General features: G+C 40.7%; 5 protein-coding genes across 7 annotated transcripts; 3 read left to right on the plus strand and 2 right to left on the minus strand.

Annotated features, from left to right (window-relative positions):
* Nucleotides 1-40: 40 nt before the first annotated feature.
* Nucleotides 41-2,596, plus strand: LOC115684797 ((+)-borneol dehydrogenase 2). The gene is made up of 2 exons (XM_030609675.2): nucleotides 41-200; nucleotides 1,563-2,596. Exons 1-2 carry the CDS (start codon nucleotides 157-159, stop codon nucleotides 2,359-2,361), a joined length of 843 nt encoding a protein of 280 aa, XP_030465535.1. The 5' UTR covers nucleotides 41-156; the 3' UTR covers nucleotides 2,362-2,596.
* A 2,727-nt stretch (nucleotides 2,597-5,323) lies between these two features.
* On the plus strand, nucleotides 5,324-8,656 carry LOC115684794 (calmodulin binding protein PICBP). The gene is made up of 2 exons (XM_030609669.2): nucleotides 5,324-8,159; nucleotides 8,247-8,656. The coding sequence occupies exon 1, from the start codon at nucleotides 5,562-5,564 to the stop codon at nucleotides 8,139-8,141; it is 2,580 nt and encodes an 859-aa protein (XP_030465529.1). The 5' UTR covers nucleotides 5,324-5,561; the 3' UTR covers nucleotides 8,142-8,159; nucleotides 8,247-8,656.
* Nucleotides 8,657-9,189: 533 nt separating this feature from the next.
* LOC115684798 (uncharacterized) lies at nucleotides 9,190-13,748 on the minus strand. 2 transcript variants are annotated; one of them, XM_030609676.2, is made up of 5 exons: nucleotides 13,561-13,748; nucleotides 10,251-10,353; nucleotides 9,959-10,077; nucleotides 9,759-9,880; nucleotides 9,190-9,621 (listed from the first exon to the last, which is right to left on the minus strand). In XM_030609676.2, the coding sequence occupies exons 2-5, from the start codon at nucleotides 10,351-10,353 to the stop codon at nucleotides 9,312-9,314; spliced, it is 654 nt and encodes a 217-aa protein (XP_030465536.1). In that variant the 5' UTR covers nucleotides 13,561-13,748; the 3' UTR covers nucleotides 9,190-9,311. The 2 variants fall into 2 exon arrangements, with proteins under 2 accessions (XP_030465536.1, XP_056164151.1); XM_056308176.1 differs by having other exon boundaries at nucleotides 13,512-13,748.
* A 3,314-nt stretch (nucleotides 13,749-17,062) lies between these two features.
* On the plus strand, nucleotides 17,063-20,374 carry LOC115684796 (protein trichome birefringence-like 38). The gene is made up of 7 exons (XM_030609674.2): nucleotides 17,063-17,494; nucleotides 17,600-17,651; nucleotides 18,003-18,344; nucleotides 18,991-19,162; nucleotides 19,296-19,471; nucleotides 19,558-19,716; nucleotides 19,800-20,374. Exons 3-7 carry the CDS (start codon nucleotides 18,034-18,036, stop codon nucleotides 20,089-20,091), a joined length of 1,110 nt encoding a protein of 369 aa, XP_030465534.1. The 5' UTR covers nucleotides 17,063-17,494; nucleotides 17,600-17,651; nucleotides 18,003-18,033; the 3' UTR covers nucleotides 20,092-20,374.
* A 673-nt stretch (nucleotides 20,375-21,047) lies between these two features.
* On the minus strand, nucleotides 21,048-24,020 carry LOC115684795 (scarecrow-like protein 3). Of its 2 annotated transcripts, none has more exons than XM_030609673.2 (2): nucleotides 23,459-24,020; nucleotides 21,048-22,769 (listed from the first exon to the last, which is right to left on the minus strand). In XM_030609673.2, the coding sequence occupies exon 2, from the start codon at nucleotides 22,726-22,728 to the stop codon at nucleotides 21,301-21,303; it is 1,428 nt and encodes a 475-aa protein (XP_030465533.1). In that variant the 5' UTR covers nucleotides 22,729-22,769; nucleotides 23,459-24,020; the 3' UTR covers nucleotides 21,048-21,300. The 2 variants fall into 2 exon arrangements, with proteins under 2 accessions (XP_030465533.1, XP_030465531.2); XM_030609671.2 differs by having other exon boundaries at nucleotides 21,048-22,761; nucleotides 23,459-24,014.
* Between the last annotated feature and the right edge of the window lie 1,270 nt (nucleotides 24,021-25,290).

A 25,290-nucleotide genomic window follows, 5' to 3' on the forward strand; every position in this document is an offset into this window, starting at 1 on the left:
TGTGGGCCGTATTGCGTTTCGAACGGCTGCCTTTAAGTTAATTCGCAGCCATCAAAGCGTAGCTCTTCTCCTTTGACTCGCAGCGGATCTTTCACTCTGTCTCACTCCGCCTAACACACGAACACAGAGCAGAAAGAACGACAGAAGCTCAGGATCATGTCCATCTCCGACTCTGGCCACTCTTCGGTCTCATGCAATAGGTAATTCGGATGATGCTCTCTCTCTCTCTCTCTCTGGGCATGGGAGTTTCTGGTTTTGGGTCTGGTTGACCTTATGCCCTTGAGGCTAGAATCAAGATCCCCATGTTGAAATCTCTCGGCCTTGTACGTGGGTTTTTCTCACTGGGTGTCGTTTCTCGTGAATGGGTTCGGGTCTTTTGCTTTTAATATGCAATCGCGTGGCTTGTTGACTTTTGATCTGCATCTTCTCTCATCATCTTGAGGATGGATCTTTAGTTTTAACTCCAAGCACAACCTTATGTTCTGGTTCATGGGTAGCTTTCATGTTGTATCTGGTCCTTTTTTAGCATTTGATTTGTATCAGCAGAGATCCTGTCTGGACTTTGCAATATCATATTGCTTCATCAGTAGCTGGAGCCACTGCTGTGATCCGTCTGCTTTTGATGTTGTTGACTAGAACTGGTGGTAGGAGTACATTTGCTGACATCGTGTATTGACGTTCTGTCTTTTCTGTGTTGCTGATAACAATGAAGTTTTTGTCTCGATGTCTTGCTGTTTTAACTGTTATCGTGTGCGCTGAACATGTCATGCCCGTCATGCCTCCATAATATTTCACCAAAGAGAGCTGTTTAAGCTCTCATTATCAAAAACCTGTCTACCAGTGTAGCTATTGACTGCTTCTTATTCGTTGTGAATCGGTTTCTGTTGTTAATTGGAAGGAAAAAGATCTAATTCAGTTGTTGCGAGCATGTCAGCCTCGCCTGGCAGATGAGTGCTACTGTATTATGTGTTTGTACCCAACGATGGATTCAATCGGTGGACTGTCTACTGCGCAATTATCCAGTACCTACGCACATTTCCTACTTTCTGCCTTGTGTTCTGGGTGCTAAGATGTATTGTAGGAGTAAAACGTTGCCTTGAAGCATCAACTCCGCTTAATAAATTTACGTTTGCCATGTGTTGAACAGTTATCAATTGGTTACGATTTTCTCTGCAAGGTCAATAAGCATATTTTGTTCATGCTACTACTGCCAAAAGTCAAGAATCAGGGCCAGATTTTTTTTCCCTATATCGTCCGATCAGTTCCGACTGGAAAGGAGTAATAAGAGTAGAAAAGAGATGATCTTGTTTCCTCCATTGAGGCAGGAAGTTTCTTTATTAGCTTAAAGTCCTCAAAGGCAACCGTATCTCAGTTATAATTCATGAAGTTGAATCCTATTGCTCCTTTGGGATTCATGTAGATGGGAAAACTGTTCTCCTTTTCTGATGTTTAGCTGTCCTTCGAAAGGTTCTTTCTCTCATTTTGCTATGTTTCCATGGTCCCCATAACTGAACAGGAATTGACACAATTTTGCTTCATTACTGATGCCTTTACTTTCTCAGATTACAAGGGAAGGTTGCCTTGGTCACTGGTGGAGCAACTGGGATTGGAGAGAGCATCGTGCGTCTATTCCACAAGCATGGTGCGAAGGTTTGTGTCGCCGACGTGCAAGATAACCTGGGTCATCAGGTCCTGGAGTCTCTTGGTGGGGAACCTGCTGTTTCCTATGTGCACTGTGATGTCACCCTTGAAGATGATGTACGCCGTGCAGTCGATGAAACAGTCAGTAAATTCGGTACACTCGATGTGGTGGTCAACAATGCCGGGACATCTGGCCCGCCATGTTCGGACATCCGTAATGTAGAACTGTCCGATTTCGAGAAGGTGTTTGATATAAATGTGAAAGGGGTTTTCATCGGAATGAAGCATGCCGCCCGTATCATGATCCCGCACAAGAGCGGTGCCATAATTTCTCTAAGCAGCGTTGCCAGTGTCATGGGGGGCTTGGGCCCACATGCGTACGCCGGGTCCAAGCATGCCGTTCTGGGGCTGACACAGAATGTCGCGGGCGAGCTGGGAAAGCATGGGATACGCGTGAACTGCGTCTCTCCCTATGCAGTCGCGACGGGCCTGGCATTGGCTCATTTGCCCGAGGATGAGCGAACTGAGGATGCCATGATGGGTTTTCGCTCCTTCGTTGCTAGGAATGCCAACTTGGAGGGAGTCGAACTGACGGCCGAGGATGTGGCGAATGCGGTCCTCTTTTTGGCCAGCGACGACTCGAGGTACGTCAGCGGGCTTAATCTCATGGTAGATGGGGGTTTCACGTGTTCTAATCACACCCTCCGAGTCTTCAGATGATCAAATTTGGGACTTGTGCGGTGTACACACCATGCTGTACCTGCCTCAATTGTTGTTGCTTGGATCTTGGTGGGTTGTATCGTCAGATGTGGATCAAGAACAACTTAGTACCAATGGATTTTACCATAACTTAGGGACATTATTAGGCTTGTGCTTCTGCTCTTGTTGAAGATATATTCGAATTATTTCCTTTTACTATCTGCACATTTCTCTAATAAAGTCAACTATCATATCACTATTGGCGGCACCCATGTAATAATATGTAGTTGTATTTAGTGTGAGACGCTTCCATTTCATTGATTGGTGAAGTTTGTCTAGCGGTTCAAGGGACAAGCCATTGAATTATACAAAAAAATTTTGAAAACAAAATAGAAAAACGAAAGAAAGAAAGAAAGAAATCCTATCTTTTACCGTACCAAGTCCAAGTCATGAGTTGGCCAATTGCCGACACGCAACAATTTCAAGGTCATCAATCAGCAATAGCGATCCCTTTTATATATTATCATAATGGTTTCGCATCCGTTACAAAATATTCAATTTGAAACATAATTACTCCACAATGCTTGTGACTAAACATGCGAGATTAGGGAGCTGTCATTGCAGTCTCATCAAAATGTTAACAATTAGGAAGTCTTTTTCAATGAGGCACGATGTATTTAGGCAACTGCAGCACGAGCCGTTCAGAGGCTCGCCCGGAACATGAATTGATCTTGTTACCCGTGGAAGACAGGTGGCCCTTTACCATTGAGCGAGCTACCTTGGTGGTGATATGCCCTTTAATATGGTGTATGTCTATGTATATGCACGTCTAACATGAAAGTATATGCTATAGCTAGGCATGCACAAGACAACACAAAGCCCAGAATAAGCAAAACGGCCGACACAAAGGCCCGCTAGAATATACACACATGCAACATATGAGCCCAAGTAAGACTACGTAACACTGGTAAGTAAGTACATATCCCCGTAAAACACAAACGTATAATCACAGTACTAACACCAGACATGATTTGGATCAGTCCACCATACCAATCACTTCAACAGTCACTCATCTTATCATCAAGAGAATCCTCGAAAAACGACCCTTCATTGACGTCACACAGCCTTCCAAAAAATCACATCGACCCGATCCCGATTTTCTATTCGCATCTCCGAGGCTATGAAATGATATGGGCATCTATAAAAGCTCCTGAAATGACTATGGTCCCCCCAAAATATAAGATTAAGACTAAACAGTACATGAGAACCTTGTCTCCATGTAAGGCTCATGTGTGGGAATCCAGTTAAGGTAAGAGAAATTAACAAGTTCTTGAGTAACAATCTAACTGCGCCTGATGCTTCGATCAGCTTCAGCCCTTGATATCAGTGGGAAAGAAAGTTCAAAGAACCCTTTACATATTATACGTGCGTGGCAAAGGAAATCGTGCGCGCATAAAAGTAGAAAAAGCACAACTGCATCACCGAAAGGCGAAGGGAGACGTTCAAGTCTCGGTCGAAAACAAAGGGAAGATAAGCAAAATTTGAAATACTGCGTGGGACATGTATACGTAATGTATACGAGCACGCCGATGTGGAAATCAAGAATTTTGACGAAGGATGTCCTCTGGTCTGAATTCCGTTGCTATACGTGTCCATTCCATCACTAAAGAAGGTTTCTTTCTTCTCTTTTCTCAAGTGACAAGGGACGCCCAAGGAGAAAGCTCAATTTTTGTTGAATATGATAGGACGAAAGAGGAGCTGAATTTAAGCTGAATTTAAAATCGTATTTTTCGGTATTTAAAGATCGTATCGACTAGTAATGAAGATTGCGCGTACGAACTCAAAACGTCAAGTATTGTAATTCCGTCTCTTATGAACCGTGCATGCGAATTTCCTAGATAACGCATAATTGACGGAGCTAATCTCAGATCGACCACAAGGATTCTCAAATTTGAATAGTAAAAAGGAGGAGATTGGAAAGGTTGACGTCCAAGATGTGATAGGTGGAAGAAGTTCGTTAAGCAAGAGATAGCGAAATGGTTTTAACTTTCAATGGCCTAACTGATGACCAATCGTTTTGAAAAATGGGGTAGGGGGCCGGTGGGCGTTCTTGATAAGGGACATTGAAATTGAAAAAGAGGAAGTGGGTCGATTTGATTTTCCTCCTCTTCTTTTTTTATGCGTTGCTCAGGCTTTGGAGACGATGAAAGTTGAAAAACATGTTGCGGAGAGAAGGGGAGAGGAGCGTCTGTCTGCATTTGGAGCTTTATCGCGGTGGTTCCCACCACCGCCGACCACCACCACCACCACCGCCCTTCTTTTCTTTTTGGGAAATTGCCGCCCACCCATTTGCTTACGCCTCCGGCATCCCCAGTCAACAGTGACGTTTGACATTAAAAATCAAAAACAGGGAAGCTTTGCCGACTCTTTTTAACATACAGTATCAAGGCTAAGCATCTTTCATCTTCCTCTGTTCATATGTCAGATCATTAGATTTTTAGTGCATAGTATGATCTATTATGTGGTTGAACTGATGTTCGAGAAACAAGTGCATCTGATGTGATATCGGCAAGATAAGCTCTGTACCTACTGAAAATGAAGGATCTCAAACCACCATTCCCGTACCCAACTGCAACATTTAAAAATAATACTGGACCATAAGAGTACTCTAGAACTATTTCATGCGTGACACAAGGTTCATACCGCTCTAGAGTCTTCGTCTTGTGAAGGAGGGGGGCATACGTGTAATTATGAGGACATGGATTAGTCTGGGGCCTCTGTAAGGTGAACCCCACCGATACAAAAGATCCCTTGATAAATAAGAAACAGAGTGATTGCGATTTTGCAGATTTCCCAGGGCACACGCACATATCCAAAAGCAATTGAATCCAAAAGATGCCCTTGTTGAAAGGGTCCCCATAGAGACCCGGATGTATGTTAGTGCATGTCAGCATCAGACTATTATCTCAACCTCATTCAAACCCACCAAACATTGCTCACAGATAAGACACAAAAAGGCCAACCCACCTCAAACACCTAAACTTAACCGCACCAACAAGGAATCTTTTCCTTGTTTGGTTTCCTGGAATTCCAATGTGGAAACTAACCTTTGGCTTTCTTTTCGGAAGCTTCACCTCCCTGGTACCGTAGTAAAGAACACCCACCTCGTTTTCTTATTCCCTCTGGTATGTTTGTCCTAGTGGTTTTCTTTTCCTTTGAAGATGGTCCAAAGAAAGGTTGCTGATAAGCTTGGAATCCAAGCTGATCAAATAAAGTCCGAGAAGCTATCGGCGACCCTCAGACCCTCTTCTCATCAGAACCACGATGGCAAAGCCAGAGGGACCGACCTGAAAAAGAAGATGAAGAGATCAAGATCGATGAAGCTCTCCAGCTTCGACGGCTCGAGATCATCTCCCTTCGGGAAGGAAGTACCGCAACCTGGAAGACCGCCGCCCCGCGACGTTCCAACTTCCGCAGCAACTTCGCAGAAGCAGTCTCCCGTCCAGCTAAAGGGTGCTGTGCCTAACTATATGAAGTCCACCAGCTGTTCAGTTGCAAGAAAGGAGTGTTCTCAGGTAATTTCGCAGACAACTAAAACTGGTTCTGATACTAAGAATCTGCATAGAAGAACTTCCGGTTCTTCAAAACTGAGCCCTGCTTCGTCTGATAATACATCCCCGCAGAACCCAAAAAGGTCATCCAGTTTGAAACTCGTTAGGACTCTAACGAAGACCCCTAGTTTTAAGCCTGCAAGGTCATCAGTCAAAAGGTGTTCCAAAGTAGTTCTCTGTGCAGACATGGATGCACAGAGAGCTACCTGTTCTTCGGCTCTTAAGGACTCCAAGTTTCCTGAATACCTCATGCTTAATCCTGGCGGGACCGAAGCAGAGGGAACTTCAGCGATGAAGGTCTGTCCCTACACTTATTGCTCTCTCAATGGTCATCACCATGCTCGATCACCTCCTCTCAAGTGCTTCCTTTCGGCACGGAGGCGATTGATGAAGACCCAAAAGGATGCAAAAGTAGTGCCTCTAAGCCCAAACAATGAGAGTCTTGACAGTAATCCAGCCAGCGAGGAGGAAAAAATTGGACTGGAATTTTTCGTGGAAATTTATGCTAAAAATGAAGATGAAGACCCTTCCTCCATGGGAAGGGTCGATATCAAGGAAGAAATGGTTGAGTTAGACAGGGGAAGCAAAGAAGATGATACCGTGACTTTTGGGGTAAGTGCAGATGAAGAAAAAGCAGAATGTGCAGATGATGAGCACTGTGATGAGAGACCATCTGGTGTATCCTCACGTCATGAAGATGATCTTAAGCAAAACCTAGAAGGGTATAACGATGAGAGTGACAAAATGGTGGAAGGTGAGAGCTTTTGCAAAGAAAGTGTCGAAATCCTGGACTCCTGTTCAGAAGATTCGGGTATGGAGTGGGATGCGGGAGAGTATGCTGATTCGGTGCTTGATGGAGAAGAGATTTACTCAACAGAAGAGGATAATCTATCCTGTTCAGATTTTGAGTATATATCAGAAATACAAGATCCTACTTTGCATGAGATAGCTGCTGTCGCTTGTGAGAATATTGACAGCAATTGGAAGGAAATTTCCAATAATCAAGTACCAAATGAAGGAAAGCATGCAAGCTTTGAGGTCCAAATGCCAAGCCTTCTTGATATGGAAGTTGAAGGTGCGGATGAGGAGCCGCAGGGTTCTGAAGCCAGCCATGTCTTTGATTACTTAGACTATAGCGACGATTCGTCTCCAGAGGATGAATTTGAAGAAGTGAAAAACCCCAATGGAAGTGGACCAGCTTCAATAGAGGAGGTCATCACAGAAGTAAAGGCATCCTTTGAAGAGGCTGAAGAAGAAAACATTCCTGGTGCTGACAATGTTAATGCCAATGTGCTTTTGAATGCTGTTGGCAATGAATCCAACAGCTTGGACATGATAGGCAGTGCCCCATATGATGAGAAGAATAACGATGTTTCTGAAACATCCAAGTTTGATGCTCATCCAGGTTTGACAGATGGAGATTGCGTAAATGAGGAGGCACAAGTTCATACGGATCTTACCACCAAGTTTAGCAGCCTAAATGAGGAAATCACTCACAATGATGTCGGAGAGAGAATAAAAGAAACAGAGGATAATTATGAAATTGAGTCGGTGGCTACAATCCTGATTTCTGATCAGCCATCCGAACATTCCTGCAAAGCTGATGAAGACACTCCAACACTTGCAGTGGATGATGCTGAGGAGCAGGAAGATCCAAGAACTAAAAGATCTTACCAAGAGGAATACTCTGGTGGAGAACCTGATGAAACGGAAGGGGAGAAAACTACAGAGCCTGATTCAGCAGATTCAATCCTCGAAGAGGACAGTTCCACTGAAACGAAGTTGACGAGGATATACTCCGGGTTGAAGTGCAATCCTGACGAAGAGCCCTTTGATTCCTGTAAGAATTTGAAGGGCACGATCAGATGTAAAAGATCCGGTGAGCTGACCGAGGACCTACGGGATTTTAACCCAAAAGAACCAAACTATCTGCCACTACCTCCTGATCCAGACGCTGAACGAGTAGATTTGAGGCATCAGATGATGGATGATAGGAAAAATTCAGAGGAATGGATGCTTGACTATGCACTCAGACAAACTGTAACAAAGCTAGCTCCTGCTAGGAAGAGGAAGGTAGCACTTCTGGTCGAGGCTTTTGAGAAAGTCATGCCAACTTCGAAGTATGAAACCCATCTTCAAAGCACTTCAGCAAGCTTACCTCATGCAAGGCCCATTCAAACTTGCAGCTGAAAAAGATCCTAAAGCAAGGTAAAAACCTCCTAGTATTCCTTCCACTTTTTTCCCACTTTCAGAAATATCCTTCTAATTCATCTCTATCACTAATTCCTGCTGCAGGTTATAAGCAACGGCGCGCATTTCAAGCAGATTGAGAGGTCTGGCAGGCATCACAAGCTTGGCAGAGCATAACTTGTTCAGCTCTTACATTTCGGATCGGGCAGCTTGGTGAAAGGATCATGGGACGAACATCGAACTTCTCCGAAGGCAGGCAAACTACGAGTATCTACTTGATGGCAAAAAAAAAAAAAACACAAACTATTGCTTTTTTTGGTAAGAAAAAAACAAACTATTGAGTGTGAAGCTTAAACATATGCACTGCCAGTGCAATATATGGCGTTCGAATTTCCTTTTGAATGGATATCCATGTAGCCTCAGTTGTAGGGGCACTTAGCTCCAAACTCCCGTGACTTATCCTAGTTGATGTTTGTCTGAAACAACATATTGCAAGATCATGGTTATGCTCTAAATTGGTCTGGCAGTTGTTTGGCATTCGCTTACAGTTATGAAAACCTAGGTTCTGAACACCCCCACAAGGACTTCGTGCACTAACAGGAAACACTTGAGTTGAAAAATTGTATCTTGTTAGCTATACTCCCTATCAAAATAGGAAATACATAAACCTATTTAACTTCATACAAGATCTTTAGAGGGTAATGTCACAAAATGTTCTAGAAATCAACGACCAGAATTAGCCCATCATCAACCATACAAGCAACTCAGAGAGTTCAGCGCTACATGAGGTGTTCTCATCACCTAGCAATCAATACCGAGCCTATGCAAGGGCATGCATACTATTACTGTTACCTTAGAGCAGTTCTTTAGCCTTCTTCAAGATGGAAGAAGTTTGTGTATATCCATTACTAATAAGAGGCGGAACACCACCATAATATCATGTAATAAAAGCTCGCGAACTTTTATCTTCTGCCAACTAGTTGTTTGTCTTGGAAGGAATGTAAAGCAAAAATTCTTACACAATGGCACGTAGGCCGTCAACAGTCAACAACTAACATAAATTTACAGTGTAATTGCTGGTAATATAAACAATTTTCCTAGTTACCTATAAAATAAATCCTCGTAAAGGTACAAAAATAACACACCACTGAGAAAGCTATCCCCAACAGGCTAGGGAGACATATCTAATCTAACTTCAATTGCAGGACACTCGATAAGGAGTGATCTTAGTTCTGCAAAATAACTTCCCAAACGACTAGATTCCGAACTTTTCACCTGTGAACCCACAGTAAGGCCACTAGCTTCTGCCGCTTTACTTTCTTGTGTTGTTTTGTCGGACAGGATTTCATCACTAAATAATTTGAGAGCATCTGGTGTAGAGAGAGAATTAACAGACTTGTACAAGTCTTGGAACTTGTCTCTGTGTCCTTGATCTTCCACTAGCCTATCTTTCAACTCATCAGGAAGGCAAGCGAATGCACTTAATAGGAGTTGCAGATGGTCAAGACAAAAATTTCACACGTCAGTGATCAATCTCCCAGAATTTAGTTCGTCAAGACAAATCTCAATGTAATCTAAAAACATGTCATCATTAATTTTCTTAACTGTTTCTTTTACCTGGTGGCACCTCTAACAAGACCCCAGTTGTATCCGATGGGCACCGATTGCTTAAAACCAAGATTGAATCCCTCTTGTGCAGAAGCCTCTTTTCCGGCTATTACTCCATCACGATATCCGATCTAGCATTCGACAGATAAAGATTAGTCTTATCCAAGAAAGAGAAACCCAAAAACCTACAATTCAAATTTCCATATTACTGTGTAAAATTGATCATGCCTCCTTTGCCACTCTCTGTCCAAATCAGATGATTCACCGAATACCTCATCCGAATCATCCCATGCCAATCCATCTTTGTCCAAATCGGTCTCATCAATGCCTGAAGCAAAACATAAAAGACTCATACTTCTAAAGATCGATCTTCCAAGTCTCGCTCCAGACAAAATGCCTATAAAGGGAAGTGATACTTCTAAGAAATTAGAAATAAACTCATGAAGGTAATGTAAACATATATTGATGCCAAACTGAATAGCAGTTAAAAACAACTCTTACCAGGAAATTGGTGGTCATTAAGGGCAGCGGAACTAGAACTTAATTCTAGTTGCGAGAATCGCAAACTCTCAGAATAGAGCTCTTCAGCAATGTTATGCTCCATCTACAGAAGAAAAAGCAATCATTTTATTCAATTCTCTGATCATACAAGAAAATAGAAAAATTTCTAAATGGCTAACACAAATATTACAGTAGCTAAAAAGCAAAAGTGTGACTAATTATTCAAAACTTCCAAACTCATCATCCACTGACCATGCTGAATTGTAAAGAAAGGCTAATGGATTTCTAATTGGCAAACACGAATTATGAGTTAATTAGATAATGAATGCCATATTTTTCCAGTATTTTGCGCAAGATGCTGCCCAAATTCGAGCGAGGTGTAAAGCCAATGAATAACAGCAGAAAACCAAAGACTGAATCAAATGATGAGGATAATACCAGGATTCCAATATAAATAACCTCAAGCACAAACCAAGTAATTCCAGAAAAATTCATGACTTGCCCATCAGAAATCAGTTCAAGGAGGACACTTTTTGAACATTCAAGAAGGAGGAGAAGAGAAGAAGAGGAAGAAGACACCAGACAGAGAGAGAGAGAGAGAGAGAGAGAGTGGTTTTAATCAGTTCAGTTGGGGGAAATTAAAGGAGATTAGGGATTCCGCCATTTTTTAGCTTCTTCCGAATAACCTTTCCTACTTCTTCTTTTTTCGATAATTGCTCCAAATCCCCTTGCTTTGGCACCATTGCACTATAGCCCCGAATTTTGAAAAATTTCAGATTATCACCCTCAACTTTGGCACCATTGCACAATGACCTCCAAACTTTGAAAAGTTATAGATTACTCCTTGAAATTTGATTGTGTTGCAGTGGCTAGTTTTTCTATCTGGATAGCAATTAAACATTACCTTAAGATGGACCTATTCATATTTTTGACAGAAAAAACCTCTAATACATGGTTAAGAAAATTAAAAAAATATATAGAGGAGGAAATGCATGGTTGATGAAGTTAAGAAATTTAACACGTGTTATGTTTCAGTCAATAAAATGAGTTATCCATTTTTAGGTATCACTTAACGCTATGCAGATGGAACAACTAGCAACTTCAACAAAACTCAAGGTTCAAAGGCCAAATCTGAAACTTTTCAAAGTTCAGAGGCCATTGTGCTACAGTGCCAAAGTATGAGGGAGGGTAATCTGTAACTTATTACAGTTCAAGAGCTATTGAACGAAGGTGCCAAAGTTCGGGGAGGATTTAAGCAATTACCCCTTTTCTTTTTTGGCTTAATTCCCTAAGCCCCCCAACTTAAGCTCCAATCCCAATTCTACCCCAATCTTGTCTAAAGAGAATATAAAACTTTCATTTTAGTCCTAAATCTGCCCCACCTTCAAAAATCACTGATTTCTTCAAAATTATCAACTTAGGATTGGACCTAAAGTTGGGGGTTTTTAAAGAATTAGGCCTTATTTTTTTTTTTATGAGCATTGTCACCATGGGTGTTAGTCTGTCACAATACCCTTTTGTGCTGCTTGCTAATTAGTAGGGCTGTCAAATTGGTGGGTCCGGTCAGGTCAAAAATGGTCCGACCCATATTGACCCATTTCCGTGTAATGTACATTTAATAGCCCATACCCAACCTGTACCCGACCCATATTACCAAAACACATAAATATTTAAGTCTAGGAAAACCCATACCCACCCATTTAATCCACTTTTATATGTTACTTGGATAAAAACGTCACATCAAATTAAAAAAGTAAATTAAACAATAAAAAAATTAGTCAATAAAATAAAGAACGTAAAAAACCTATAAATTGAAATACTTATAAAGAACAATTGATAAGAGAAAGTCCGATCAACCAACCATTCACTTGAAAATAACATTTGCTTATAAGAATCTTCTAACATGCGCCAAGTTCGTTGTCAGTCAAGTATCGGAGAAGAATGTTTTCTGATGATAAGAGACGTGAAAGCTGAACTGCTAATGTTGACAAGTTCCTAAGGTTGTCCTATTTTGAAAATATATTGCATCTAGAATGTTGCACACTGAAGTATATAACAATGTCCCCTTGGAGTCGCTGTTTTGAATTACAGCAAGTCTAATTCGTTTTGCTATATGAGACTCTTTATAATAATTATCTTCTCCATAACTCCTGTCACCTAAGAAACACAATAAGGGGGTGCGAAATGCCTACATTGTGATATGGCAATTCTGGCAAATTTGATGACGCTACAATAGGATATAACTAGGATAAGAGAACAGGACAGATGTAGAAAAAGCAAGTAACATAGAATGATATTGCATCAGTCTCTTATTGATATAACTAAATGTGGAAGGAGCTCTCTATCCTGTGGATAACAATAATCTAAGGATCAATATAAATTCTGTTCTGTGATGTGTGGAAGGTGAGAGTATTGCATGTTTAAATATGATATTCATGAATTGGTTCTGTGGTGTGAAGTAGTAGTTGGAGAGCCAGCTTAGAGCAGTATAATCCTCTTTGTCTATGAGACTTTTTGTTTGGTTCATATTGGACATATTTGCCACTTACGATTATATTAGTAGATTCTATCAAAATTGTTTTTCTATAAGCATATCTTCTCACTTATTTTGATATGTCGTATTATATTTTTTTCCTGAAAGCAAAAAAGTTACTGTTCTATTGTTGCTTCTTGCATTGAATGCTTTTTTCTTCTTCTTTTTTTGCGAACAGAGTTGTATGTCCTCCCGTTTATCTTCTTGGTGGCAACGACCTTTTCCCTGGGCCTGGGGCTGGAATGTACCCACCCAGGTTCCTTGCTGATCTTTGCTTAGTGTTCGTTTTTTTTTTTTTTGTTTTTTACTCTGCCTTCACAAAACACAAAGTTCAGTTTGAGGAGCTTCAAATGCTCTAAACTCCAGAAGATCTTGAGTTACTCAATTTCTGTTCACAATTTTTAACCACTCGCAAGCCGCAACCTCTTATAATGATCAACTCAAAATGCTAACTTACCCAGCCGCTCGCTAAGGCACAGAGTTATCTACAAGTCAAAACAAGAATCACTTGCTAGGAACTTCACGGGACGCAATAAAATTCAAAACCATATGCGAGCCCTCATCCCGATTCGCTCTCATGAGAATATCATCAATCAGGTTGTGACTAATCAGCGCAGCCACCTAACAGGACAATCGAGCATATACCGTTCAAGATCAAGAATCGCACAACCAAAAAGGAAAAGGTTCAAACTTTGTAAGCCAAAATTATATAGAAACTAAGAGATTACAAGATGGTATTGAGGTCCAGCCTCCTTCAAAGTACTTCACGAGATGTACCTTCGAGTGACGATTGTCCGATCGGGGACGGAATCTGGCGGCGACGGCGGGGACGAGTGGAACCGGGAGAGGATCGGTGGCGAAGGGCGGAAGAAGCGGAGAGGGGCGGCGAGATTCGAGGGGGTTAGAGAGAGAGTGACGAGCAGCGTTAAGAGTTAGAGAGTGGTGTGGTGCTGCTTCTGTCCTCTACGGAGGGAGAGAGAAGAGGAGGTGGAAGGAGTCAAAAACACTATAATCCACTATAATCCAAGTGATTTATTAAGTACCAAATCTAAATATTTTTACATCTCGCCATATTTATTATTTGCCATGATGTCATACCAGTATAAATGAATCCAAAGATTAGACAAACAGAGATGATAAAAATCTTTCACGATACTTTTACCTACTTCATTTTTATTTGCTTGTTTTTTTAATTATTTTTCTCTCTTGTTTAATTCTTTTCTCTTTTTTATTTCTTTTTTCCCTTTCCATCATTCTCTAATAAAATTTTATCAAATGATAAACTATAATAATATACTAAAATATGTAATAAATATAAATAATAAATTTATTTTTATTTATATATATGAAATTTATATCATAAGATAGATAGAAATTTGCATATATAAATAAAAACGAAATTATTGTTATTCTGAATTTTTATATTAAAATTAAAGTATTATTTTAATTTTATTAATTTAACGAGTTTGTTATTCGAGAAAAATAACTTTGAAATCCTATCCACCTTTATCCCACCTTCCCATGTAATAATTTTATTCGGCTTATATTCTTTATATATTCGACTTTATTCTGTCATGAACAGGTACCAAACATATGATAAAATAAAATTTATTATATCCTAAATTTTATCCTGACTACCAAGCGTAACCTTATGGATTAAAAGTCTCTGTGATGAGTCCTAAATGCATGTCAACACAGACAAAGTGTCATGGTCCTAAGGACCGTGAACTATCCGAGAGAAATGGGCGACCCTCTCCAGTATTCTCTATAATGTTCATGAGGATGGACGATATTGTAATTGTACATTATTCTAGAGTCTTTTGTTATAAATGCGCATAGCTAGTAGTTGGGGAGATGCAATCTTTACCGTTAAATCGAGGAGAGATCTACAAATACGGTTAGTTCTGTACTTGTTTATAAAGAGATCTCCTCCCCATCATTTATACATCTCATTCTCACAAGAACAATACAAATTCAAAGTTTCTTGTGAGCGACAAGTTGACTTGAGACGATCACGATAACAATTTATATGGAATTTTTATTCCATAACAGGTCATGTAATTGACTTCCAAAGATATTGAGACTCCAAGACTAGATTTTTTCGAAGTTCTTATAAAGGGAATCGCCCACGACCAAATCCGACATTCAATGGGTGTTCAGCATCGCAACTGAAAATGCCCAAATTAAGGGAAACGAGCTTGAAATTAGCAGCTATGATCATCCAAGGAGAGACTAGAGTCATGAGTGCAGCCTTGCTAGGTGACGATTGTCCGATCGGAAACGGAGTCTCATGGCAGCGGCGGCGGCAACGGAGAGGGGTAGCAAGATTCGAGGTAGAGAGAGAGGATAGAGTGAGGGTTATGGATTAAAAGTGAGTCCTAAATGCATTTGGAATTTTTATTGCATGTCATTTAATTGACTTCCAAAAATATTAAGACTCCAAAATCAATTCAAGATTAGATTTTTGCGAAGTTCGGAATCGCCCACAAATTTTATATGCAGCTCGTAGCAGCATATCATCAAACAATTGTGTGAAGATAGGGACAACAGCAGATGCATTTCATCTATATGGAAGAAGAGATCAATCCAAACAAAAACAGAAAGAGGAAGAGAAATACCGTTCACCTCTTCTATAGGATGACTTGTCGCCACGGTAATCTGAGGAGCCCTGAAAAATGATTTCCAAGAGGAGAAAAATTGATGCGAAGGACCAATTCAATGCCGTCTCATGGTTGTTTTTCCGAAAGTCTCAATGGTCGGACGAGGTGTCGTGCATCGCTCGGTCGTTTAAGATTTTTGCTCTTCCTTCTAGCATTCGTTGTTCCGAGAATGCTCAGTATAGTGAGTTTTTGATGAGAACGAACAAAGTGTTTCATGTTGTGACAGGTGGGTGACGGGAGAGGGTTTCAAGGGCTGCTGCCACCTGTCCATACAGCAACACTACTGATCAGCAAGCCATAGCAGCAGAGGTGATCAGATGGGTGAATTACGGACCTAAAACCGAATACCAACTCTGTTAACCGAGCCGGTTCTAAGGTCAACCAGAGAACTGGCCCGAGCCTCTTTTTTTTTTTCTTTTGTTTTTGTTTCGTTTTATTATATGCACAATACGCACTTGTTAAACATGAATATAATTTTTTCTGGTTGAGGATAATATGTCAAACATATTCAAATATATCCTATTTTAAAAAAGTGTAAAAGAACTTAGATTAAGGGTAAACCGATTCAAAATCGGTTCGGTTTCACATTTCTTGGTAAAACCGGCCGGTTTAGGGTATAAAACCGGGAACTAGACCAGTCCCGTTACGAAGGGTAAGGCCGGTTTGGGCCGATGGTCCGGTTGCTCAGTCCTAATGGCTGCCAAACCTTGTCTTGTCTCTATTTGTTTTATTTACAGTGTTAACCAATTTCTTGCCTCGTGTTCGTGTACCAATGGAGATAATGAAGGAAAAGGCCTGCTTTCCATGGATGACATTAGGGAATTCTTGATTGATTATTTTCTCATTACCCTGATTAAAAGATTATGTTGGGACTGACCATCGATTTCTTTTAGGGTATCAAGTAAGGATTTCACTATTTTATATTGCGATTGGTTAATTTAATTAGTTCAATTGAGATGAGTGGTTGAGTTATCAACCTCAGTCAAGAAATATAGATGCAATGCAGATGCAGTCCTAGAAATTTCGCAGCTAATAAATGCATCTGCACCATGGGAAGAATTCTAAAGAAAGAGAGCAATAGCAACTTTTCTTTAATATACTAACAAAATTTATGTGGGCACAAAAAATTTAAGGAAAAAAGCGAGCATTATCTTTTGATTCTTTTTTAGAAAAATCGGATTTGTTTATTAGATGATATGAAATTGTGTTGACTTCTTCAAATTATCACTTTTTGCTAATTGCTTAAACATTATTGTATTGAAATGCCCCAGAAAAAATTTGAAATTGAAATGTTTTTAGAGTTAATATTTTTTTTTGGTCGAAATTTAGAGTTAATATGAAGATTAACCTTCATATACACCGACACCCAATAGTTACAAGCTTCCTTTTTTGCCCTTTCTGTCATCGTTGGATACAAAATCTATGTCACGTGTTAACCCAAATTTTGGACTCCATCTGGATCTTTCTACTGCCAATTGTTTTGCTTTTCTTTTTCAGCGGCTGCTTGGTTGTCTTCATCTTATCATAACATTAATGTCTTCATCATCATCTTGACTCCACAGCATGATTCCATTTCAAACCATTTTGCTTCTTCATCAATCAGTGGTTGCACATGAATGATCACATCCCTTTCTCACTACAATCATCAGAGCTGAAGCGGGGCTTGAGCACTTTGGCAATTAGATGGATGAAACTATCAAAGAAAGAGAAAATGCCAAAACAAAAAACAATAATAGGTGCTCCTTTGTCTCACAGTGATTCCAGAGATTCCACCATGTCCCTTCTCGTGTCTGCAAGTTCCATGCAAGACAAATCCAAGCTACTTTCCGTTCTCTCGCCGCAAAAACAAGCATTCCAAAACTAATCTCTCTCTCTCTCTCCCTTTCCCTCTCACTCTCACATGACATGACATGCCTGACGCAATATGGAATCCAATATGAACTTTCTGGGGTGGTTCCTTTTCCTCGTATGAGTTGTTTGTCATGTGTTTTGCATGTGAAGACCCCCAGATTTGCAAACGCACAACATGGATCCATAACTAATCAATTTGGGTACTGCCTACCTCATGCTCTTGCTCATTGTGTGTTTCCGTGATCTGGGTCGCTCGTGCCCACATCTCTGTACTGAAGTCTTTCCGTGATTTTTCTTTTTTCCAGGAAAGGAAAGACAACAAAGACCAAATATTTTCTGTCACCGTGACCCGGAAAGGTAGTTTCTCTGGATGTGCTCGGTGACCCAATTAGGCAGTTATCTAAATTTCTGCATCCAGCCCAATAAAGGCAACTCCATTGCCAACTTATCTACTTTTGTTACCTCCAATTTATCACACAATTTACCAGCGGATCAAGCCAAAAGGCTTATTTTTTGGCAATTTATCTTCTTTTGTTAATCCAATTTATCACACAATCCCTCATTGGCTCAAGCCTATTAAGTTACCACCAACCTCCAATCGAACCTCCTCGTCTTCTGTATGCAATGCACGTACATTGACTTTAAAAACTCTCTCTCTCTGTCTCTCTCTCTCTCTCTCTCTCTCTCTCTCTCTCTCTCTGAGTGAAGAGTGGAGTGAAGATTCAGTGGTGAGACGGAGATGGCTACAGGGTGTCAGAGAATTGTCTTGGGTATCTTGGTTGCCATGTCTGGGACACTTGACTCGTGTATTAGTTCTGCAGAAGCAGGACTACTACAGAGTGAGAGTGCAAATGGAGGGAAGGGGAAGAAACAAGAGCAAGAGAAGTGTGACATGTATAAAGGGCGTTGGGTGTATGACACTTCTTACCCTCTGTATGACCCCTCGGCCTGTCCTTTCATTCGCAAGGAGTTCGACTGCTTCAAGTACGGCCGACCCGATCGGCTCTACCTTAACTACAGATGGCAGCCCAAAGACTGTGACTTGCCTAGGTACATCTCTCTCTCTCTCTTTGTTTGCACGCGGGCATGTCTGTGCGTCATTCGTCCCATGTTGTCGTCATGTTCATATCATTATTCAGAATGTTCATAGGCTAGCGCGTGTTAATCTTGCTGTGTCTCAAGTCTTCTTGCTCACGAAAAGATGGGGAGCTTTGGAAAACTCACCTTTTCTTGAACGACAATATTTAATCAAGATTTTGCCAGTCCGTGAAAACTTTTTATTTGAGCAGTTGGGCTTTAGGAGTGCACAGGAGTCAAAAAAGTATTGAGTTCTTTTTGAGACCTAACGCTGGTGTTTGGTAGATTTAGCCAAAAAAAAACGCTGGTGTTTGGTAAAAGTGGTTTCTGCAAGAGAAGGAAAAAGAGCCTCCTCAAAGTTGCGAACCACTTGGTTCCTTTCCTCTACCGGCATTGATTTTTTTTTTTTCGATTCATGTTAGTTGGGCAATAATTGTCAGAAGTAAGTTGGAACTGCCTTTTGGTAAATTTTGTGCCTTTGTTCATCACGATAACTTACAAACCTCGTGACATATGGAGACAATTTTAAAGAGACATGAGTGGATACTCGCACAGAATTTTCATAACGTATGCATCCAACTGCTGCCAATGAATTACATGTTTCTAAATGATGCTGCAGATTTGATGCTCAAGGTTTCCTAAGAAGGTTTCAGGGCAAGAAGATTATGTACATTGGAGACTCCTTAAGCCTCAACAACTGGCAATCTTTAATATGCTTGCTTCATGCTGGCGTGCCGAATTCGAGCATCTTGCAGGAGACGGAGGGCTCGATTTCTAAAGTCACATTCCAGGTGAGTGAAAAAATTTTACTTCCTCAAAGAGTTAGATCAAAATGTCTGGATGATTAGCATAATAATGGACAACATGCAACAAGTAAGAAGTGAATGAGGAGTTTGTAGATCTTATGATTACGCCATCGTGCAGGATTATGGAGTATCCGTAATGCTATTTCACTCTCTATACCTGGTTGACATTGAAGTGGAAAGCATTGGTAGAGTCTTGAAGCTAGATTCGCTTAAGAGCGGCGGTATATGGAAGGACATGGATGTGTTGATCTTCAATACTTGGCAATGGTGGAACCGGAGAGGAGATAAGCAGCAGTACGTTGTATTTTCTACAGAAGTTGTGTTGTCATCAACTGGTTGAAAGATGCATAAACAGACCTCCTTTTTTTGGTCACCTGCAGATGGGATTACATACAAGAAGGTAATAGCACATACAAAGACATGGATCGGATGGTTGCATTTCGCAAAGCATTGATGACATGGGCGAAGTGGGTGGACTCAGATGTAGACACGATTAAAACTAGAGTCATCTTTCAAGGAATTTCGCCCTCTCACTACAAGTAAGTACTTTTCTTTTCAATCCAACTTCAGCAGAACAATGAGTCAAAAGGTACTGATTGCTTCGACAATTTGATGAGTTTAGCGGGACAGATTGGCAAGAGCCAGGAGTGAAGGACTGCTCGAAGGAGAAGCTACCGATGACTGGATCAACATACCCACCCGGGTTGCCAGCTGCAGCATATGTGGTGAAAGAAGTGATAAGTAGCATCAGAAAGCCTGCTCATTTGCTAGATATTACCACTCTTTCTCAGCTGAGGAAAGATGCACATCCTAGCATTTACAGTGGTCTCAAGGTTATGGACTGCACACACTGGTGTATTGCAGGACTTCCAGATACATGGAACGAACTCCTATCCGTGGCGCTCGCTGCTTGAACAGAAATACAATTGAAACGTGAGAACAGAGATTAGATGATGGAGTCAGGAGTAGCCAGATTGATCCGATACATCGATAGGATGAATATGTCACTCTCGAAATAAGAATAATGCTCATTGTTTTTTGTATTAAGGACAAAAAAGTCATGTCATTACTTTCATTTTTGCAAGTCATAACTTTGTCTAAGTAGAGGAGTGGTGCCACAATATTGGCAAAAAGAATGGTGACAGTAAGACCTTCGTACTCATTTATCGAATAAGAGATCACTTTGAATAGGGAGTACACGATATCCTCCGCCAAAACTAATGAAATGGCAGCAGTTCAACGGAATGAATCACTCTCTCAACCAAAAAAAAAGAAACAGAATAAATCACTCGAAAGACATGAAATTCCCCATGTTATCCACTTCCCACTCCAAAGCTGTCATTTCTACTCTTCTTCATCGCACTTCTCATATTTCTCAATCATTTTCTGAGCCAATAAAATATCATCACATAACAGTCCAGACCTTCATACTGGGAAGAAAAAAAAGCGAACTTATGTTCATTTGTCTATGACATCCCAGGACACAAGTTATGTAAGCTGGAAGACATGGTGGCTTAGGACTGATCAATAATAAATCGTCTGAGAGTGTGCTTAGCAACTTCCAGATAAAAACGCTAATTCATGTGATCATGAAGTTTCCTCCCATAGTGAGTATGCAACAATGAGAATGCAGATAGCACTCTTCAGGAAATAACATCATGTCTGTTTCTTAACCAGAGAAATAACACCATGTCCTAGCACATTAGAAAACAAGCTGCAGATATGATCTAACACCACAATTTACCAAGAAAAGGTCCACTTGACAAGTAGGGAGGAAGGAGAAGGATGGGCACAGGATTCAGTATATATTGTCATGCCAACATTAGACAACTAAGTAGATTCCAAAGAAATAGAGAGGAAGAAAGTCGAGTGACTAAGTCGAAATGAATATTTGGCTAGACGCAACCAAGGGGCAAAAAAAGTTAAAGATACCATCAAAAGGGGCAAAAATAATTTAAAGCAGTTACGGCAGAGAGGTGAGTAAATTGGAATCTCTCCGTCAGCTCACTATGCACGTGCTGAGAAAGAAGAGCTTCAGTTTCTTTATACAAAACATGAAAGAAAATTGGAAAATAGAAGAAAAGAGAATAACACAACTCCCACACGATCCACAATATTATTTTCTACCTCCTAAATCTCCAGGCTGAAACTGAAAACAGGGGTCTGTCATGCCAACATAAAAAGAAGCACCCATTCTCTTCTTTTAGGTTGTACCCGTCATAACCATAGCTCTGCAGCAACATCCCTGCTTGCATCAATCCATTGTAACTCAAGGACACCTTTCCAAACCCAGCTAGCTCAAGCCTCAAAATCCACTTTTCAAGCTTCTCATGTCTCTCCTTCCTCTGAATGCCCTCGCAAGCAATGATATTCTTAATTTCCTCTCCGAACAGCATCTTCTCAACCTTTTGTCGCTCTACCGATGCCCTCGGAACAGTAGACTCCAGACAATCAAACAGGGCACAATAGAAATGCAATGCTTCCAGATATCTCTCCATTAAGGTACACCCATTATGGTTTGATTCTTGCTCTGTAATCACCATTAGCTTAGGAGACAATCCCCAAAGAGAAGTCAAAAAGCTCCCCATCTTCGGTGATAGGTTACAAGACAATGGCGAAGATGCCGAAGCTGAGTCAGGACTAGCGCAATATAAATGGACCACATCTTTCTCAAGCCACTCTCCTAGAGTGCGCTGCTTCATAAGCAACACTCTCTGTTGATGATTAGAATTTGAACTGTTGGATGCAGAAGGTGAGGTCCTTCGCTGCGTCTCATCATCAGCAGCCAAGACAGTATGCAGCTGGAGTACAGAGCTTATTGCAAGTGCTTCACCAGTCTTGACGCGCAAACTTTCTAGATCGAGATTCTCCAGCTTGCAGACGATAGGAATGAACTGAAATGGGATATCTAATTTTTCAGCTTCTTCATTCAATCGAAAAGCCATTTGATCTAAAACCTCTTTCTGTTCATTAATACCCGTAATTCTCAAGTGAGGCGGGCCTTCTGGCCTAGCACTTAGTGACTGAAGAAGATTGATCCACTGAGCAGGCTCAAATGAGTTGAGGTCGATAATGTGAACCATCTTCTCCCCATCCATTGCTTCTAGTATGGCCTGATTAGTGATTACATATGCGAGCTTCAAGAAGGGGCAAAGCTCAAAAAATAATCGTTTGACAAGAATTTCCTCAGACACTGGGGATATTTTTGTCGAATTAAGGGCTTTATGAAGGCCTGGCCAACCTTTCAGTATCCGGTCAGCAAGTGCTTCAGTGAAGTAAGCAGCGATTCGCTGCATTGTATCTCCATCAGGAGAAGCAAGATGGGAGATTTGCTCGAGGCAAAGATTAGCATTCTCTACACTACCAGCAGCGACATGGTTAGCACAGCCAGTAAGATAACGGATTAACCACAAACCCCTGTCTTCAGGATTAACTTCCCTGAGCAATGGGTATGGTGATCCTATGCCAGGAGAAAGTGACATCAACGAAAACATCTGAAGGGGAGATGGCGTTACGGGTGATGATCCCTCGTCGTGAACCATACCCGCCATTGATGATGGGAAAACCAGGGATTACGACCTCACCTGCACCACTACAATGAAATCAGATCGTGCAAGAAAAGTCAATCTCAATGTCAAGCAGTCACACCAAAGTTCCTTTATTTTGGAAAAAGATGGAAGGACATGAGAACAAATGCAAGCAGGACTCCTCATTGCAGAACCCAATTTCAGTGAGAAGCTCAACCTAGAAAGGCAAAACAGTCATAGTAAACTCCAGTAATGAAAAAAAAAAAAAAAATCCAGTAATGAACAACATTAAACGACCTACCAAATGAAGTCGAGCATCTCACCACTGATAGAACATATTAATAAAAGGTAGTCATCTAACTTCATCAACTTCCAACCTCTTACACTGAGACGGTTAGAGTTACATACAAATTGATTCCTCAATGAAACACTTCCTCATTTAATTGCCAATAAAGAACACAGCAGCTAAAACAGATTTTGGCAGAAGTCTCTTCTACTGCAGCTGTCCGGTTTCTCACAAAGACCTGAAGAATTCACACCATTTGTTGCTCAATCTAGTCACTGACTGTAATCTCTTGGTTCATCAAGTAGTTTGAGCTTTCCAAGATCAAGAAAGTAATTACTTTCATTCCCAAAAAAATGAACCACATCATTTACTTAAGAAAATTCAAGCACATGCTATGCTATTTTCTTTTTCCAAAAAGATTCAACCCCAAGCCTTACTCAAAGAAATGAGCAGGATCTAAAGAATTACCAGATAAAATGTTGTGGATGCTTGCTTCTTGAATCAGTGCTCCAGCAGAGCAGCAGATATATGTTACTGAGCTGGGAATTTTGATGAGTCACAAACCCAGAAAAGACTCCAAGAAAATTTCTGAACTTGATAACGCAGTACACCTCATCCGTCTAGCTCTTGGTCCGGAGGTCCATTAAGAGCTATGTGGGTGTCTAGGGTTTTATTGCAGAGCGAGCCAATTGGGTTAAAAGCTATTGTCTTGATGAACTTTTCCATGGCTGCGTTGGCGACAAAGCACGAGGTTGTGTTTGTCGTCATTGTTTTGTTGTCTTTTGTTAGGATCAGAGGAATATGGAATTTCTGAAATCCAGAGCCCCCCCTCCTCTCTCTGTCTGTTCCAAAAAATTGTTTGTTCTCTCTCTTTCTCTCACTAGGTAGAGCTTTGTCTGGACATAAAGTGGAAGGGAATAAAAGCTGGCCATAGTTTGGGGCTATTCTCAAGAAAACTGTTAATCCAAGCATGTCATAACAAAACAAAACAACACCTTTTCTTGTTGCTTAGTGGGGGATAGTGGGGATTGCAAGGAAAGCCTCACAAGGCAAGTGCCTCCAAAATCTGCATTTGGATTCTTTTCCAAAGGCAAGTGAGAAGAGACCATCCACTTGGTACTTTGTTTTATTTCTTCCTTTTAAGATGTTAGGACTCTAAGGACAATGAGACAAGGAGATTGTGGAACAAGCCAAAAGTAGACATAAAACATTGCAACTTTACTGGTGGAGTCTTTAGGGGGGAGTTCTTGGAATTTGTTAATTCCATTCCTTAAAATTCCTATGCACATTCTATCAAAGAGGGCAAAAGAAATAAATAAAAAAAAACCCACAGACAATTTGTCTGAAGCAATCAAAAAGTTGGGCACATAATCTTGAATATTGGGATATGCAACCCAAAAGAAAAACCTTTGAATATTGGGTTAAGAGGAGTGGTACACCACATCATGGGTACTTAAACAAATCGATATGTTTCCTTAGTGGAAGGAACTGCAAGGACTTATGTTTATGTCCAGTCCACCACCATCCGTTTTGCCAGTCCCATGCTGGAGTTCTGATAAGGTATCTTCATTATAATTTGGCAAAAAAGAAAACAGGACTTGTGGTTTTGGTGGTGGTATGGTGTTGGCATTATTGGTTGCTAAATATGTCTTCAACACTAAAAAAATGGTACTAGCACTGCTATATACACCAAGTGATTCACCTTCTTTTACAAGCAAGCCTTTCTGTTGTTGATATTTCAAGTGAAATTTGACCGTCCCTTACAAGATTCTATTTGTCTTCCAGCAAACAAATACGAGGATACATCCTTCATGGAGGCATGATTTCCTTTTGACATGACTGGTTAATCCTTCTGTTCTGTTCTCTCTGAACCTACAAAACCCTAATCTTCTCTCTCTCCCTCTCTCTCTCTCTTCTTTCTGGCTTTGGGTTGTGAAGACAAAAGCTATGGTTTCTTGCTTGTTATAATTCGGTCAACAAAAACGTCCTACTCAGATACGCCAAATTCGCATGTGGACAAACGAAAGCATCTGTCTTTGCTTTACACGCTCCCTCAAATGAGGATACAAACTAGAAAGAGATGGTAATAAAGCAAGGATCCAGAATTTCTCTCTGACCATCTTTAGTTTATGTGGCAGGTTTTTCCCATTTGCCAAAAAGCAAACAAGCTCATTAGCAAACTATCGATTGATTTGTTGCTTCCTAGTACTGGAATCACAAGAACCCTCTTTAGACAAAGAATCAAAATAGACATGCCTTCAAACTACGCAGGTTAATTAGTATAAACTCAATAAAGGTTG

This window comes from Syzygium oleosum, unplaced genomic scaffold, assembly GCF_021117445.2.
Source record: "Syzygium oleosum isolate NSW1041296 unplaced genomic scaffold, Sole_v2.1 Sole_v2.02, whole genome shotgun sequence".
NCBI lineage: Eukaryota > Viridiplantae > Streptophyta > Magnoliopsida > Myrtales > Myrtaceae > Syzygium > Syzygium oleosum.